Below are 20,031 nucleotides of genomic sequence, written 5' to 3'. Positions count from 1 at the left end.
ATCTTTTTGTTATCTGCTTTTAATTATCTATCACTGTTCAGCAGAATGCCTGAAATTTATTTCAACGGTTGCATCCTCCTAAATGAGGTGGCACATGCTTGTCAACACGGTGGACGATTTTTAATAATTTAAAATAATTTTCACTGTTATTTTTTAATGTAGACAACACCGCCAAAGATTTGAGATATGTAACATTACTCCTATACATTATTGACATAATAATTGAAAGGTAGAAAACAATTTGCATATAATGATCCCAAGATATATCCTTGCTATACTTTGCAATGTACAGAGAAGAAATAAAATTCAGAGATGTTGAAAAATATGACTTCAGTAAAGCCACATTCATTAATTATGAAAATAAGTACAGAATATTATTATTATTATTATTATGTTATTTTACTGTTATATGTAAAATACAATTTATTTTTAAAAAATACATATATCTGTCGATTGATTTTGCTTTCTACAAAAGTCCTATTTTTTTAATTATTTTCTATAAATAACAGGACCTAGGTAGTAAAAAAACCATTTTTATTAAAATTTTGTGCATGCAATTATTTAAATGATGCTTGTAAAACTCTCCTTAGAATGTTAGGAAAAATTGGATCAGGAAAGAATATAAGTCGTCTTCTAAGATAGAATTATAATGTGATCATTCTTATAGAAAGACCGAAAGAGTAACCTAAATAATGATGAATTTTGAGATTTTGCAGTGAAGATCGTCATGGTATTTACAAACTGTGTCACATACTATGCCTGAAAAAAGCATGTTGATGAATGATGATGACATTGTCTTTGAAATCTTACTGAGACTACCTGCTAAATCAATTTTGCGATTTAGATCTGTCTCTAAGATCTGGCTCAATACAATTGATAGCTTTCGTTTTGCTTATATGCATACATCAACATTGGCTGCCGCTGGAGAACCTCAAATTCTGCCTTTATATTTTTGGGCCTCAATTATAAGAATTTCTTCATTTCGATTGTTCTTCAATAATCAACCCTTGATTAAGCGGGGAGATAATTTCATATAAATGAGCAAACTTCAATTTATCTCTACTTAGAATAGCTATCTTCAATTTATCTCAAAAGTGTAAAAACTTTTGATAATTGAAATTTATCCCATATCCTCAGCAGTACTCTAATCTGAGAGATAACTAACTTTTTGATAATTGAAGATAATCCCCAGTCATTAATAATGACTAATACTCACGAAATCTAATAATGCACAAATACATTGAAAAAGGGTTCTTGATTCTTCGTTATTATTATCTCGTCGGGAGTGACCTGAAACACGTTTTCAAGAGTAATGCTGCCGAGTACCGATATAAATTATACTTTATACAAATTGAATATTTTGAAGAAAAATAAAAGATAATTGATAATGTTAGACATGACAATTGTATAACACTCTTCATTTTGTACTAGTAGTGTTTAAACAAATTTTTCTTTTTCTTTTTTTGGGTAATTGCCCCTTAGACCTAAATAAATGATTTTTAATCATTTTTATTTATCTGACCACTTAAGTTCAAATCTTGCGCACCTGTTTACTAGAGGTGGCAAAAATACCCACCCGGTTCGGACCCGGACCGTACCCGAGCGTTGTGGGCCGGGTATTACCCGGCTCGGGTATGAAGTCGAGTCGGTCTTGGACATCACTTGATAAACCCGGAACCCGGATTTTATTAAAAAATATATTATTTTAAATATTTATATTTATTTGACTCATTTATTATACATATATAAAGTTTTAAACACTTAAATTTTATATTTTCATGTCAAATTTTATTGAAATAAATTTAAAACTTATAAAATTACCAAAAAATAATAAAATATATACACATATAATATTAAAAAATATATAAAATTCGGGTATCCGGATTAAAACCCGGCCCGGACCCGGACCGGTTGCATCCGGGCAAGATCCGGTCATTGCAATACCCGGACCCGGCCCGGGGTTTTGCCATCCCTACTGTTTACCTTGTTTTAAATAAGAAAAAAAAATATCTCTAATTGTTTTGGGTGATAAAAGAGTCACTTATTGTACAAATTATTTCTTACAGAGTGATCTGTAAAAATAATATTAATCAAATAAAAATTTAATACAATAAAAATAAATCATGTAGCTAAAAGTTCTTTTCTTCAAACAAATACTTATATGATAGATGTGGTGTTTTGTACACACTGATTCTATAATTGTTGTATTGTATTTTAAGTAATTTCACATGAAGTTTCCTTCTATATTTCCAACTTGAAGCCAATCTCTAATTTCAAGTTCAAGTCAAATTAAGATTACACGTCCCCGCTCGTTGTCTAAGCATTGAGCTACTTTTAGGCCACAAACTTGGGGCATATTTTATATTTAGGCCAGTGAGCAAACTTCGGCCATATAGAATTTTGTAACTCGTATGGTAGCTTTCCATTGTGCCGTAGAATTTGGGAATTGAAGTAATTGGCGGGCGCAAGAGGCACATCCAAAAATTTTGATCGCAGTTACTTTCATCTTCAAAGAATTAATTCTTTGGAATAATTTTATCTATTAGCTTTTGGCCAAACAAATTTTGTTCCATCAGGAAAAAGACAAAAAAAAAACATTTTTTTTTCCATTCACTGAATATTTAGGAAGAGAAAAACATTTTTGTTCCATCACTGAATATTTTGTTCCATCAGGAAAAAGACAAAAAAAAAAAACATTTTTTTTTCCATTCACTGAATATTTAGGAAGAGAAATTGCACAACTAGCTAGTTATTAGCTGTCAATTGTCAAAAAAACTGCCATGGAATTGAAAGCTGCAACCTTTCTTCCTGATGATATCCTTTATGACATCTTACAGAAACTGCCCACAAAATCACTTTTTCGTTTCCGATTCGTCTCCAGGAACTGGGGCAACATAATCGACAGTCTTTCTTTCTGTACGAAGCATGTAACAACAGAAGCAACTGCCGCGGAAGAACCTCAAATACTGCGAGTACCTTTTCCATTGGGCCTATCAAAAGCCCTGCATTCATTTTCATACGATGGCAAAGTCATCAAAGAAAGTGAACGTCCGATCTTAGAGTTCTCAATGGGAAAAAGGTTTATATTGAAAAATGGTGCTGGTTCCAACACATGCACGGCGTAGGCGACGCGTTTTTATGCAATCCTCTGAGAGGAGAAGTTCTCGAGCTACCGCGGGCACGGATACCGACACCAAATATGAGTAACGTGGACCACAGCAGAGTACGGAATCGGATTTGATAGCACTAGGCGCTAGCAACAAGTACAAGATTGTCCGTGTGGTTCAAAAGGTAATTGCAATTGCCCCTAACAAACTGACAACCGAAGTTTACACTTTGGGCACAGATTCATGGCGAGAAATCTCCTCAGCAGTTACCCATAATCATCTAGATCACGACGGAGTGTCTGCATATGGAGACATGCACTGGTTGGCTAATTCTTTCTGGAGAAGCCCAGGAGAGAGTACGCTAATGTCTTTCGACTTCAAGACATGAGGCCTGATGATACGGATGCCATGAGGCCTGACATCGGTTTCTGGGGAGAAAATAATTGGCGTTTCTTTGCAAGTGATTACAATTTCCTTGCTGGTGCTTGCGGGAGTCAAGGGTCATTTTTCGGAGATTTTATTAACCACTGTAAGCATTCGCTTGTTGTTGATCTAAAAGAGAATCACCTGTTATACAGATAGCCCTCGGTCAGAGGATGATGATGAAAATGTGAACTCAAATTCGAATTACATCACCAGCTATACAGGTAGCCTTCTTTCTTTCAAACACTTTGGCCATTCAGTTGACCAAGGTCGTTTGTGCAACTTCCTAAAGACAGAAAGGAGAGTCTATGTTGCCCCACCATTTCCTCATTCTCAATAGACTCTTTGTTTTAATTTCACAAGTCAAATGAATTTCGGGATCAAGAAATCTCTTATTTGAGTTTATTATGTTTTCGGATTCGTTTTATCAACTTTAATTTCTTGATCTCATTTTGAATATAGGATTAGACATTGCTTATCCTAAATAGGAATTTTAATTTTTCTTATTTGATAATGCAATGAATAGGATTGAGTTTACCTTTAAAAAAAAAAAACACATTTAAAATGTTTACAAGCAGAGATCATGTAGACAAAGTGGAACCGCATCAATTCAAATCATCTTTAGGAAGCCGCACTAACGAACCTAAACAACTGAATTGACGAGGTTTCTGAGAGAAAGAATGTGCTCACAGTAAAACTGGACATTATCCCTGCTCCTGCAATTAATTAATTAATTAATCTCCCTCGTTATTACACAGGCTTTGCACGCGCCAAGCGCCATTTTTTTTAAATCAAAGGACAATTACTATCACGCATTTGTTTCATAAAAAATAATCCACAACCGCAAAACACGTCCTATGTTATATATCACACATCAATGGGCATTTAATTTTATCCACACTTAAGAGTACTAATTGTGTTTTCTTTAACAAATCCACTTCCACAAAATCCAAGTGAAAGTGAGTTAATTTGAACGCCATTGGCCGTGGTAGACTAGTTGCTGTAAAACTTCTCCCCTAAGTGCCTATTTGATATAACTTATCTAATGGTTATAATTATTTATTTAATTACATGAGCTTTTATAAAAAAATTTACCGTTATTTGATTGTTTTATTAGTAGAGCTTTTGAAGAGTAAATAAATTATTTTACCTCTATTAGTAAAAGCCCAAAGTAATATCCTCAACTTATTTTGGAAGTAGATGTTGAAAACTTTTTTTAAATGTTAAAATATCTAAAATATCATCAACTTATTTGACAATCTTATTTTATTCTTTTTATGACATAATTTTAAAAAACTTACCCATTAAAGAAATTTTATAATTTTTAATAAAAACTCTCATTGAAAACTAAACAACTAAAGTTTTTTGGGTGAAAGCTCTACTTATAAAAATTCTATTAACAAAAGTTTTACTCAAGTAAGCTCCATGTTTGGGGAAGAAGTGGAAGGCTAAAAACAAAGTGCCACGTGTCGATATTAAGTTTTATAGCAGAAGAAAAGTCATCAAAAGGATCTTGAGTTGTGCCGAGTACGCCATGTGTTCTTAAGGGTATCTAGGGTACACTAAGCAAGGGTAGAAAGGTTAAAAAAATATTCAAAAAATGCATTATGTGATAAAAGAGGCATAATCCCAAAAAGATTGACGGATTCTCTGTCAAAAAATAAGGAATCAATGAGGGAATATTGTGCTAAAAAAGAGGGGACAACAACCTATCACACCTCCAAATAGGCCAAAAAAGGTTGTTACTAGAATAGTTGGGACCACAAGTCCTCTCCTGCCATGCCTGCAAATCTCCAACAACTGCGCAGAGGTACACAAGATCACCCCTCTATGCCCAACACGTGTATGCACATCAAACTTATTCTCCACACATGCCCTGACATACCTAAATGGTCACAAGTGTGAAGGACAAAAATATATTTGACATGCCAACAAGGAACACCAATAAAAGAACGCCAAGTAGCATGACAGCCCGGGTGCTCCTTATAAAATACTCAGATTTTATTTTTATCAATACAACCAACACATGCACCACAAGGGCTAAGGTTTCTTCCTCCTCTACCCACCATTGTTGAGAGCTTGTAAGTTCTTTAACCTAAGATAACCCAACTCTGACTTGAGTGTCGGAGTGTGGTCGCTGGCCACTCCCAACTCCATTTTTGACCTCCTTCTCATTATTTTGCATGTCTAAGGCAACTTGGCGAGCTCTCCAATTCCAGATTCAAACCTCTCTCCACAGCCACCATCCTCTCATTCTTCCTTCACTCCTTAAAAAAATCAAAAACAGCCCGTACACCCCGACCAAGCGAGGCACCCTATGTCCCAACAAAAATAAATTGACTGTTCTTAGTTAGGTTTTGTGGCTTTCACTTATACATCCAAAATCTACTAAAAACACTCCACTTAAAAAGTTATACCAAATGGAGTCTAAGAGGATTGCATAAAATATCTTCCAATTAGGTTTCGAAAGCAAGATGAACTGTAAGCATCATTTTTTTCCCCTATCTATTAATGTTCCAAACTCCTAGGATTGTTGCTTGAAACCACATATTCTATTAGTCAACATTACATGGATATTATTGTAACAACTAACTGATGGTAGGGATGTCTCGGATTATCTAAACTACTTTAATGGTCATAAGTTAAGGCACCGTGTCATACACTGTGCGTGCTGTCGTCTCAAAGACTTTACAATACAAACTTGAGCAGCTAAATTGGCAAAGTTGTAAATGTAATTTTCAAGCTGTTCATTTGAGTTTAAATTATGATAAAAGAATAAGGAAGAATAAAAATTAACTCGGGTGAGACTATTGAAGCTAAAAATTTAATTTAGGCAAACTCCAATCTTCAAAATTAAAGAGAGAGAGAGAGAGATATAACGCTATTTGCACATGTTACACACAAAACTTTACATGACCACTACAGTACAAGGGCCTTGATTTTATTTTTCATGTACAACTTTATGTACAAATACTATTTCTCAAAAATAAAAAATAGCATAACAAACGTCGGGCAGCCCTAAATCAGTCACTATGGTACACAAAAAAAAATACTCTACTTAATATTTCTAATCATATATTGGAAGAAAAGCATGACAACTAATTATATTATTACCTAAAAAAACCAGAAGAAACAAATAACCTAATAAGGAGCATAAACCCAGCTGGTTGTCTTAAGTGAATTGCGCTTGAGCATACAAATTTATACAAGTGAATTGCTTGAGTTTCTGAGAGAAATAAAGTTCCTTGTATAACTAAGGGCTCTATTGCCAATAACCACACTTCCATCTTTTGGCAAAGGGCATTGCAAGTAGCAAACACGATTCGTCCCTAGATCAAGAACAAGCATGCACTTAGAAGGACAATTTGATTCAAAAAACAATCCACGACCGCAACCGCCTATAGGACACCTGTAGTCACTCAATAAACATTTGTAAGGCCGTATAACATAAGTGTTATCCGGCTACCTTACCCACACTTGAGTACTAATCATGTTTTCTCATTCCCACTCTTTATGCTCATAATCTTTCAACACCCATATCTCCATTTGTTCAGCAGATGGAAAGATAACAATAGCAGCAGGGATCCCTTCAGATTAACCAATTCAAGCCATTTGTAATGTCGGTACCCGAAATCCGGAACAGGAGTCTCATTAAATTCCTCTTTTCTGAAGTCAGAGGATTTTATAATATAACCAAATAACCAATAAATGTCCCTGTATTCAGATACGCCAGATAATCGTTTAGGGTAAAGGAAATCAATTGATGGAGAGATTGCTAATACTGCCCTCCATGAATCTCTACCGAGTGTATAAATTTCAGCTGCCAATTTGCTTAATGGTGAGATATTAATACGGAGAATTTCTACTGTATTTTAGTACCATCAAATCATATCCCATAGGTAATGGATTGCACAAATGGGGCGAGTGGCCTTGGAAGCTCTAAGACTTCTCCTATGAGACGATTGAATAAAATGGCTTCGTCTTCGTGACCGCCTAGATCCCGAAAGCATAATAAACCATAAGCCACATGGCAAAGGACGTAGCAGCCTACGTTCTTGGAGAAATCTAAGGCTGGATTTATATGCTCACTTTTTTTTATGACATTACTGACGGAAATAAGTGGATGCAAGGTTTTTGAGACACTTGTTACTCTATCCGAGGCCAGAATATGAGGTTCCTCGTCAACAGAAGCATTAATTGATTGGGAGAGGGGGGCAATGGAATACACTATCGGGGTAGCCGTAACGGCGGATTCCCAATTTGTTCCGGTATGGAAAGGAGCCAAGGATATCAGATGTGATTTTAGAGGCTGTTGCAGCAAAAGGTCGAAGAGGATATCGGAAGGAACAGTATTAATATCCTTCCTGAAGCGGCGGCTAACAAAGTTTGTAAGCTTTTTCTTATTTTCATTCTTGTCATTCTTTTAAGCCATGAAGACTTGTGCAAGTATGCAGTGAGAACATTGAATCTTGAGCAGCTCTAAGAGTTCGTATAATTTTTTCTTTTCATACTTTTCAATTCAATTTAAGGCTTTTGCAAGTATATATAATACGGTGCTGCATCTGCGGTTGTGTAATGTGAGAACATTATTTGAAAACGTAATAGCAAACCCTAAATTGACATGAAGTTAAACTCGGAAATTAATAAAACTACTCCCTTTTCTATATTTATTAAAGAATTAGTCTTTAAAAGTTCGTTAATATTAGTCGCGTCCAATACTTGAAATCTAATTCGGTTTCAAACTTTCTTATTCGATCAAATTCAAAGGTCATTCTAACAATTTATTCTACCTAAAAGTTCGTCAATTTTGTATCCCTAAGTGTAAAATGGGAAAAGAAGCACAAAAGATCCGATTCCTTGCCTGCTAAACATATTGGACCTCTACACAAAAAGGGTAAGAATGTTTTACGTGATCATATACTTAGTGGCGGTCCAAAATTATGGTTTTTTTATTAATTGCGTGCCTCCTTTAAAAGCTATAATTATATGCGTATCTTTGTCTACTTATTCTTATACATATTCTATATTCCTCTCTCCCACAATCATCCATTGTCTCATAAATCTTGCATTTGAAGGAAAATAAAGGGTATATATATTTTTTTGACTTTTTAATGTTCATTTTTGTCTCGCACAAACCTTCGTCATCATCATTATGAAAAAGTCTTGCGTATTTTTGGAACATTTTTCCTTCTTTATTCATTATTTGCCATGTATATGCTTGCAAACATATATGATAACCAATGAATGATGAAAGAACAATACTTTAAGAGCATCAAAAACCTTTTACATAAAAATACACACACACACACACATATAAAATCATTCTCTAGTGAGGGAATAAAGTGAAGATGCCAATAAAAAATAAAAAGAAAAAGATACAGATTTCAATACACTAATATAAAAAAAATAGTTTTCAATGCATTGAAATCTGCAAAAAAAATTTTTGGGTATTTTAATGTCATTATCACTTTACAGAGTAAGGATGTTATCACTATAGAATGATATTATATATATCATTCTCAAGTGCAGATGTCCTTTTTTTTTTTTTAAAAAAAAAAGCAAACATGCTGTTAAACTACGTGCTTAATAGAGTTAATTTTCTTAGGTGTGGATGCCTTTATTTTTATTTTTAATGCGAGCACGTTGTTAAACTTCTTGGTTTAATAAAGTTAATTTTCAATACAATATAAAAGCCAACACTATTAAATCGCATGACTTAACAATATGTTTGCATGAAAAAATAAGGTGCTCGCACTAGAAAAAAATTAAAATTATGTGCGTGTGTGCGTACACATATATATTCTCCCTTACCAAAAGGTCGGCAAAACAAAACGAGAATATCATTACGCAAAGGGAATCCGTATGTTTTCTAGAAGCATATATATATTCTTATGTTTTTGCTTACGATCTAAATCTACCAATACATAATTATTAACAAATTTTAAAAGTTGAAAAAGACTATTATAACTGTCCCATCAAAAAGATTAGCTATCATTAAAATTAACGTTGGGAATGATTATGTTGCAGCATCATCAATAGGTAACATTGTTTGTTAATAGTAATAATTGTTTTGTTGAGTGTACAATTCATGCATTTGCGTAATGCCTGCTGCGAAATTTTTGCGACCTGTAATGACAATGTAGTTATTAACAAAGGAAACTTATAAATGATACACTACATTAATGGTAATACGATGTGGGCGATACACCATAGTAATGGCCCATTATGGACCATGGACTAGAGTTTGAAGTCGAGCCTTGAGCTGGTCTCACAACATTTTCTTCCCAATTTTCGCATAAAATTTGAAAAGATTATATATTTTTTTAAGTTAATGTTCTTCCGATAAGAGAAATTCTACAATACCTTAAATATATTATAATTAACTGATGTATGCATAACATGTGTAGTTGAATTTCATACAATCACCACTTATAAGATGATTTTTTAAAATAAATACATACATATCACAATATTATTTACTTATTGTAGGGTTTTAAAAGTTCTCTACCATAGATTAAGGAAGCTAATTTAAGCACATTTGACATGGCTGATGTTCCCGCCGCTCACTAAATGCCATGTCAGATAAACCTCAAGCTCTACGTGGCTTTTGATCTTGCAATCATACAACAAAAGTCAGCCATTCATGTAATACAGTGTCGGAGCTTGAGGGGGCACCATTATTTTGTACCCCAGCAGCTACCCGATCGTTCCTTTCGCCCAAATAGTTAACATGAACAGAAAAAGTTACCGTCCTATTCACCCGCACAATAACGTCGAATCAACACCGTCAAAATGCATTAAGAGAATCAATAAAGAAAGAATCCCAACTTAAATGGTTCAAGATCCTCCGATCAAAAAGATGGCATAAATGACAACTGACAGAGGAACATTTTCTTTTACCTTCATGTACCCGGACAGGTGTTACGGGGCCCACCCATATCACTATCTAAAGCAGCCACGTGGATCTCATCTACAATCGGGCTTTGCCTAAGCCATGAGTGTGAAAACGTGCCAAACAGTAGCTTGGGATTTTATTATTATTATTAAATTTTATTAATTTATTTTCTTTTGTGATGAACCGGCATTAAATTCTAGATAAAGGAAGGTAAATGTGAGTACTATTTTAGGGAAAAAAATCAGGAGTAATTAGTTTGGACTGTGGGGCCCATACTCATAGTTGTAGGCTTGTAGCTTCTATCCCCAGACGCGCATGGATTGACTGTGGACTCGAGGCGGTGACTTCATATCACGTTTGTGCGGGTGCAGAGAACCGCATAATGGCTACGTAAATAAGTTCACGCTCCAAAAGAGAGCGTGCAATGCACACCACACGGAGGGTCTATATTTTTTATTTTCTTAGGAAGATTTCGATTGTCCCCCTGGAGTATTAAGGTTTTACTATTTAATCCCGTTTGTTTTTATAATGCTCCAGATTGCCTCTTTGTTGGAAAAAAAATTCATTGAAAATCTCATCTTAGCCAAAAGCCACTTCTTTTTTTTTTCTTTTTTAAATGGTTTAACTCTAAGGGAGTAACGGGATATCATAAGAACCGGAGGTGATAAAGGGTAAAACATAAAAATCTATAACTGAGAAAGTGACTACATTTTTTAACTATATTAACTATATTTTTTAATTTAATTTTGTAAGAATGTGAGATAATGATGACAATTTATCTTTTCTACATAAATAGACTTGTATGAATTCAACCCAATTTAATTTTAGCACTGGAATTGATATAGATCAAGCTTCCATAATAAAATCTTCCTAAGTTAATAATTAAGTTTCGGATATGTGTGTAGGTATGTATGTATATCACAGATTGGCGGATGACTTGTCCTTTCTCCCCTTTCATCATAAGGCATCGCGTGGTTATGAGAAAGCGTATAATTGAGTGCGTGTCAAGTTTTCATTTGGGGACTTTGATGTGGGCCACATAACTCCGCTAATGGGATCTTAACATGCACGCAATTACGCGATTGCGTGCACCTAGTCATGGTGTAAATAAAAGTTCATGAAAACAATATTAAAATATTTATAATTCAATAGAGTAAACAATTGGTTAAATCATCATAAGAAAAAAGGAAGTATGGGCACTAAGGATACCTTTACTAAGCATATCATACACCATTATATGTTGTCTGTATAGCGAACTTGAAGAACTAATGAAAGTATCTTATAATCTCATTAAGATTTCCTTCTAACACTAGTAATAGTTCTTCCAATTGACATGGAATATTCTAATTAAATAGATGGACTTTTGTAATTGGAATTTTTTATGTCCAAAACATAAAAACTTTGAAACTAGGAAAAAGTCCCATAAAACTACTAAAAGTAACCAAAAAATATATACTATTATAGCATACCTAGACTTATCTAGAAGTAACAATTATTTATGTAGATCTATATAGAGATATACCTTCACATAGGATGAAAACACAAAAAAAATTGATTAAAAAAAAAGAATGATATTTTCACTGAAGATAGAGCTTTCTGATGAAAGGAATTCGATATTGTTTATAGGTTGTAAAAGTGGAGTTTGCTCAATGGCTAAGTAGGGAAGATAGAAGAAAAATAGTACTTAAACCATTAGGGTTAATAAAATAACAATAATTTCATAATGAATCAGGGTGAGGTAGTCATTTTAATTCACCCCACAATTTGAGGAATTTTTTTCTTAGTACACATCTCGATTAAATTAGGACTAAGGAGAGAGTAGAGGTCCCACCTACCACCTCCAATATCTGTAAGCCAAAATCAAAGTTTTTTTTTCTCTTTTATATATATATATATAACACTATGTTAGCATTTCGTATCTCTTATTTTTACGTATTGTAAGTGTACATGTCATAAATTGAAATATCATAAGCAACTTGTATTGTATTGAATGAAAAAATTAATTTTTTTACTATATTGATATAAATAGAAGAATGAATTAAGATTCGTAAATTAATTAATTGAATAAATCAGATTTTTTCGATCAATTATAAATGTAATACTTTTACTTTTAAATGAATTCGAAATTTACTCCTCTCTATATTAGAAGATTTAAATGAAACAGTCTCAATAAAGTGCATAGTCCAACAAAATTATGTCACATATATTAAATTCTTCGTATCATAGTTATTTTCAGTGGCGGTGCCACTTTGGAGCTAGCAAGGGCTTCATAGTTATTTTCAGCCCTTGCTTGATTTTAAAAAAAATAAAATTAATTTTGACATTTTAAACTATTTTTCCATGAAACCTTGCTAAATTTTAAAAATAATTAAAATATCAATGTTTTTATACAGTATTTTGAAATTAATGGTTGAATTATAGTGTTGTTGTATATTAGTATACATACAAAAAGATTTATTTTGTAGTTTTAACAATGAAATTGTTCTTCAATATTTTCAATATACGATGAGGACTGTTACTAGTGCATTAAATTAAATATTTTAATGAATTTTTATTTTGAGTATATGTTAATTTGTTGATTATTTTTTAAAATTAAATTAATGTTTGAACTTAACCCATGCTTCGTAGAATTCCTAGCACCGTCGCTGCTTATTTTCATATTTTCGATGGGTCAATATCAAAATTATGTGATACATTTTCCCATCGGCATATTCCCAAGCCAATTTCTTTAGTCGGGCAACTAGCCCACTCTCACACAAGCTGTTTGAAGACCCTCCATAGTGAATGCAACCCAATCGTCAAAAATGACCAAGTGCACGTCCACAAGTCAGTGATTACACAATCCCACAGAGCGAGTGGCGTCACATTCAGCCACAAACTCACGTACAATTTCCAATCAAATATCGAGTACAATCATTTCAAGGAGCAGCGTTTCTGGTCCTTATTAAAGCATAAGAACCATCTATGCTCGATTGCCCATATTGCTCTATTGGCCCCCCCCCCCCTTTGACATTTTCATAAGTCAACGGAAAAGGACAATTGGGCTTCTCTTCTCTGTCTTTTGGCTGCCTCGTTTTTCTTGTATAAATAATTAACAAGCACCAAGTCATTGCATCACAAATATCTCTCTCTCTTTTTCTTCCCCTCTCTCTCTCTTCTTACTTTGGGGGCATAATCTCCTAAAAAAATCAAATAAAATAAGAGAGTCAGCGCCGTCCTTTGTGGCTTCTGTCTCTCTCTGTTTACTTTGCCCAATTGCTCAACAGCAACCAGCAAATACATAAAGTGCTGGCTAGATTAGTTCTGATGATAATCACTAGGTAGATTGTCTGCTAAAATGGGTGAGAAATTTCCTGCAAAAGCAGCTGACAATTGGGATCTCCAAGCCGTGGTGAGGTGCTTCTCCTCCGCCAATAATACAACCGCAAATTATACCCCACAAATCGATACAACCACCAGCGGTACCGCCGCCGCCGCCGATGAAAGCAGTCTAGAAGACCCTTTGGCTTTCTTGGCTACTATGAAGTTTGACGAAGATGATGATCCATTTTCTTTTCCCAATCTTTTTGAAAACAAAAACATTGGTTTTCAAGAATTGGAAGATTCGTACAAGCCATTTTATTCAACTCCAAGCTCTGTTCCTGAAGGATTAATCAACCATCAACAACAGCAGCAGCAGCAGCAGCAGCAACTGAACTCTAGCATAGTGTCCCCCATGAGCTCATCATCATTTCCTCCGTTTGTTATTGGAGAGCAAAATAACCAACAGACTCACTATGTACAGCAACCTTTGCAACAACAAGACCCTCAAATTCATCAACAAAAACAGCAGCAGCTGCCTATAAGATTGAGTTCTGCAATTCCTTTACGGCCCGCGATGCCATCACATGCCCATCGATCTAGAAAAAGGTAAACAAATAAATGTCTTTCGTTCTTTCTTTTTCCTTTTTCCTTTTTTGGGTCATGATTCTGTTAGTCGTTGGCTGTATATACATGCACATGACGACGCTGTACATGATTGTTGTCTGATGAGCAACAGGAAGAGCCCGATAAAGAAGATGGTATGCCAAGTCACGGAAGAGAAGCTTTCAGCTGATTTGTGGGCTTGGCGTAAATACGGGCAGAAACCCATCAAAGGGTCCCCATATCCAAGGTCTGTTAATTATTCTAGGCTCTCTTCACAGATCTTTTTATATCATAGCTAGCTCTTTAATATTAATGATGGCTTTTGGTTTTGGTACAGGAACTACTATAGATGCAGCAGCTCAAAGGGCTGTGCAGCGAGGAAGCAAGTGGAGCGAAGCAACACAGATCCGAATATTTACATCGTCAGCTACACAGGAGACCACACACACCCTCGTCCAACTCACAGGAACTCGCTTGCTGGCAGCACCCGAAACAAATTCTCCGGAACTCAAAACCACCCCGTCAGCACCACGCCTCCTCCTCCACCTCTGCCGCCTCCTACCTCCAGCTCCTCTCCCCTTTCAGCCACATGTCAGTCCCCGTCGGCCCCAACAACTCCCGCAGTGGATGAAGAAATGAGCAGTATTGAGAATATTCTAGCAAATGCAGCTGATCATGACAAAGACACCAGTAAAACTTTGATGGAAGAAGAAGAAGAAGAAGATGATGATGATGATGATGATTTATTTGAAGATCTTCTGATTCCAAACTTAGCCGCGCGGGGGATTGATGAAGATTTCTTTAAAGGGTTGAAACAGTTTGGCAGCACTGCTGCTTCCGGCAGCGGCGACAACCACGGCTGATGGTCTCCTGAGCTGCGTTTAGAAATTAGGGTTTTGTTTTTGCATTTTTAAATATGAAATTGTAGTATGTTACTATGTTTATACAATCTTTTTTTTTTTTTAAATCATAGATGGGAAGCAGTTTTTTTTGTCTTTTTTTTTAAACTTAAACTTACCTTGATCAGATTGTACATCAAGATCGATATAAAAAAGAAGGTGGAAAGAATCTTTTCCCTACGCAACAATTGTGTTTCTTAATTTTTATTTTATTTTTTCATTTTTGATTAAGCTTCTTTTTACTGAATATTATATGGTTATTATGCTGTTTCTCTGATAATGATATATATGGTATCCTATTCCTTTACATCATGATGAGATGACAATGACGACAGTAGCTTAATTAAACTAATTTTTAGGTTGCCCGATTGTTAATTAAATCTTCTTTGTTTAACATGGTGATGATTATGATGATGATGATGGTGATTGATGATATTACCATCGTGCATCGATCAAAATGGCGGTTCACATCATCCTTACATTTTGGCTTTTGAATTTTGATTTTGGTTGTTACTCGGTTAATGGCTACTAGCTAGTGATGATCATGATCTTCGCCATAATAAAGGAACCTTGTTATTGCGTGCTTTTACACGATCATAATTAGAAAAACCAACAGTAGTAATTATTAATAATAATTGTAAAGCTAATTGCAGTATCTGGGATAGGCAATTTTTGGCTCTAGATTATTCGATCATTTTAGCTACAGATATGCTTTTTAATATTAGTATCCTATGCGACTGATGTGAATTGAAACTACTAAAGTACATGTGTATCTCATTTTTTGTCTATGAGAAAATAAAAGAGCAAATTATTGATTTATATTGTATAAAACTTCTTATGCAAATCCTTAAGAAGTCTTGATTTTTTGTCACTTTTTAATCAAGCACATCGTTGTACCTCAAAGTGAATAAACTTGAGATATTTCTTATTTTATTATTAAAAAGACTAAAATAACTACAACAATTATCCAGAAGACAGTAGTGAATATTTTAGATTTAGAAGGATATTTTCTTGAAATTAACAGTTGTCGGTAACCTTATCTGGAGTCGGAATTTGTTAATTGACTCTGATAGCGTCGGCTATATCACGGGACAAAACTAGATCCCTCATTTTGTCTCAGTTCAGACAATCACTAGTTTAAACAATAAAAAGAACTCATCAAGTGGGTTCACAGTTCACACACACTCAGGTCAAGTACTTGTCATTCTTATATATATATAGACACACACACCTATTAACTAGAGAACTGGTCAAACTTAATTATCTAATTATATCTTTTTATTTATTTTTACTTATTTTCTGCAAAACTATTAGTATCTTATTGCCATGAGGAAAATAAAATATCCATATCATACGAAAAATAATAATAATAATAATTTGAGCACCCTTAAAGGGTGAAATCACCTGATACAACTTGTTTATTTTATTTAGGCATTTAATGAGACAATGTGTGACCCATGCTTTCTTCATCCTTGTAGCATCTCTAAAGTTATTAACTAGCTAGGTTGATAGCAAAATACAATACTATAGCCTGTCGATTTTATTGATACTAACGTGATGAGTATAGGGTGTGTGTATATGTATAGTATTTTTCTAATACGAGCGTCTTCATTTTTTTTTAATATATGGATATGTTTTTAAATTATAAGATTTAAAATTTAAATTTTTTAATTTTCTTAAACCGCACGATTTAAGAATACGCTTGTATTAAAAATAATGTAGGACATCCAGATCTAAGAATTATTTAATATGAATTTCATTCCATTGGAGATTGATATATTTCGAAAAAACACAAGCCCAGAAACATAGATCAATTTACAATCCATTTGAGCAGCGTGGACCCAATAATCTACTTAGATAGGCTTAGCACAAACGAGTAATTGAAGAACTGGCCTATTGGCACCCCTCTAAATCTCCTTATAGCCCCTCTTCTTTAATCATCCCATTAAAATAATTAAAAATAATATAATTTCTCACAATACCTCCATTAATGACAAAATTAACTTTAATCAAGCCTGTTCCTCATTAAACCCAATTTAAAATTTTATTTTTAGTGTTTCATTTTTCTCATCGTTACAATTGAACATAAAAAAAATTTGTTCAAAAATAATAATGAAATTTTTTAAAACTTGCTTTTTTTTTTATCCTCTCCTTTTAGTTGCATTATAAATTTTTCCTTAGTTTACATTTTTTTATAAACAATAAATAATGTTAAGCTATGGTTTAAGCCAAAAAAAGGATCTATAATATGAGGGTGTAAAAACTTGCAAGGAATAAAATAAATATAACACATTGGTGCAGAGAATTTTAGCAAAATAAGTTTATTTGTGTTTACTATGTTTGTTTTTTGCTGAAAAAAAGTGTGAGTTTTACTTAGGTATCATTTGTTTTTTATTTTTAAATCTAAATAGATCTGAATTTTTCTAAAGTGTAGATTATTTGAATACGAATATCTGAATGACTTTTTTTAAAAAAAATATTTGAATATAAGTGGCATATAGTATGTTTTAATAAATAAAAGTATCTTAAACATGCTTATTTAACATTTATGTTCTTGCAAATCAAAACAAAAAGGGATTTGATTTTATAACTAAGAAATAAATATATTTTATAGAGATATATTTGGAATATAATATTTATTTTTCATTCAGTTCTTTTTTTCCTATTCAAATAAAAGTAAAACAAATTACTTTTTTTTTAATTTTGATGCAAATGTTTGAAAATCAGACATAAGTTATAAAAAACAAATAAATAAATTTTAGGCTTCAAACATCTAACAAACAACCGCTTAGATTTAATCATTTCTATAGTTTTAAGGAATGTTAAAGTTGTGAAATATCTAAAAGAGTTTTAAAAACTTTTGGAAAGGTGCCAATAGTCTAAATCTCAAAAACAAAATAATAACAATACAATTATAGACGTTTCAACAAAAAAAAAAGATATGTGCACAAAAATATCGTTGTTTTTTTTTATAATTAAGGTGTATTTATTTTATTAAAATTAAAATAATAAATTGGTAATAAATGTTGGAAAATTTTCAAAATAAATGTGTCTTATGGTAAAGACATGTCCTATTAATTGTGCCTTATAGAAAAGGTACCTTTCACTAAAGACTTATCTAATAAAATGATTTCTTGTTGTAAGGACATGTCTATTTAATTGTGTCTTGTAGAAAATGTATCTTTTTACTAAATGATATAACTTTTCATGGCAACATTTCACTTAGAGATGCATCATTTCATAGTGACATTTCATTTGAAATGGTGATGGTTCAATTTGGACCATTGATTAAAATCAAATCTAGATCCAATGGCCATGAATGAAGGGGTATCATGAAAGATGATAACCCAAATGAGGGGGCACAAGTATATCTATAAATAGGGGTCATGTTTAAGCCATTTAGACATGAAATGAATGATCCTACACCACTCTTTTCTTAGCATTCCTTTCTAGTACGAATTTCAACACAAAACACCAATTTCTTTTGTGCATTCACATTCCAATATATTGTTTTCTGCAGGAACAATATATTGTTTCTTGGCAGGCTTGCAACATTCAAAAGTATTCTGGTTTGCTTTCGTCGATGCACAACTCAAGCAAACAAACAAGTGCTTCATTGTATTCTGGAGGCGTATTTGTTTAATCCATGTGCATCACTCAATTGGTGGGGGCAAATAACGTCTTAAGGAAAGCGACATTTGTAACGTGCCTTGAAGCACACAAAATTTCTGCAGTTTCTTCTTACATACAGAGTTAGTTGTAAGCACATTACTTTACATAATAAAGTTCCACTATTATTGTCGTATTTCTCTACATTTGCCATTCCCCATAATTTTACCACTAACAATAAATAATAGAGGAAAAGAAAAATTAACTACCACGAATATAAGAACCCTAACTTTTTCTGTTTATTTTATTAGTTCCAGTTGTGAGAACGGAGCGAATGGATAAGGGCGTGGGGACGCCAAAACGTTGGTTGAGAAAGAAGGCCAAAATTGTGAGTCTTGGCACATAATGGTAATTTGCCTTCATTTCTTAAACATGAATTGGACTTCGATTAAATACCATTTCAAATGCCCAAATGGAACTTCTATATATTTGTTTTGAAAAAAAAAAAATTAAATGGGCCAAATATATAACGTGTTTTTCGAAAAATTTCAAAACATGCCCCTCGTAAACTCGTATTCGGTGATTCCATTACAATAAAAAGACCCTAAACCATAAAACTTAGAGATCAATTGGGAAGTAAATTTAATTATAAGATACATCCACCAATGCACTAACTTGCTATAACAAAGAGCTCCATCACGGGGGTTTCGTTCAAAAATTTTATTTTAATTTGAGAAAATTGGTTATAAAATTGTGTTGTTGTATAAATTTGAATTAAGGTTTTCAAAGTTACAAGTAGAACTCTTGTTCTTTGATACTTACTGATTTTTTTTAATGATCATTTTCAATGTACTAAATATATTGACACACTCTGCCCAGAGAATTCTATAATCAAATGCCAAAAACTCATTAAGAGATGTGTTGTACAAATTCTATATTGTTAATCTATAATTACAATACTCATAATTGCTCCCACCAAGATACCGGGTAATCTTGACTACAAATATGTGTCATGTGTATTGGTAACTCAAATGGAATAATAATTACAATCACGAAATTATAACTAACTCACGATTAAGATTACAGTAAAATCAATGCCTATGAGTTTTAATAAGTCTGACAGTTATTACAAAGTTAATTAAATCTCATATGTGATCATGTTTAATATAGTCGTACTACATCAATAAATTCA

General features: G+C 33.3%; 1 protein-coding gene across 1 annotated transcript; it reads left to right on the top strand.

Moving 5' to 3' along the window:
- Positions 1-13,535: 13,535 nt before the first annotated feature.
- LOC102624091 (probable WRKY transcription factor 27) lies at positions 13,536-15,454 on the top strand. The gene is made up of 3 exons (XM_006490553.4): positions 13,536-14,334; positions 14,465-14,578; positions 14,669-15,454. Exons 1-3 carry the CDS (start codon positions 13,763-13,765, stop codon positions 15,192-15,194), a joined length of 1,212 nt encoding a protein of 403 aa, XP_006490616.2. The 5' UTR covers positions 13,536-13,762; the 3' UTR covers positions 15,195-15,454.
- The last annotated feature ends 4,577 nt before the right edge of the window (positions 15,455-20,031 follow it).

This window comes from Citrus sinensis, chromosome 9 (genome assembly GCF_022201045.2).
Source record: "Citrus sinensis cultivar Valencia sweet orange chromosome 9, DVS_A1.0, whole genome shotgun sequence".
Lineage (NCBI taxonomy): Eukaryota > Viridiplantae > Streptophyta > Magnoliopsida > Sapindales > Rutaceae > Citrus > Citrus sinensis.
Note: the sequence above shows the minus strand (reverse complement) of the source record. Positions and strands in the feature narration are given on the sequence as shown.

Excerpts from the sequence above, each read along its gene's own strand:
- LOC102624091 (XM_006490553.4), top strand. The coding sequence starts at position 13,763 with ATGGGTGAGAAATTTCCTGCAAAAGCAGCTGACAATTGGGATCTCCAA. Across the intron at positions 14,335-14,464 it reads GCCCATCGATCTAGAAAAAG|GAAGAGCCCGATAAAGAAGA; the intron begins GTAAACAAATAA and ends GATGAGCAACAG. Across the intron at positions 14,579-14,668 it reads AAAGGGTCCCCATATCCAAG|GAACTACTATAGATGCAGCA; the intron begins GTCTGTTAATTA and ends GTTTTGGTACAG.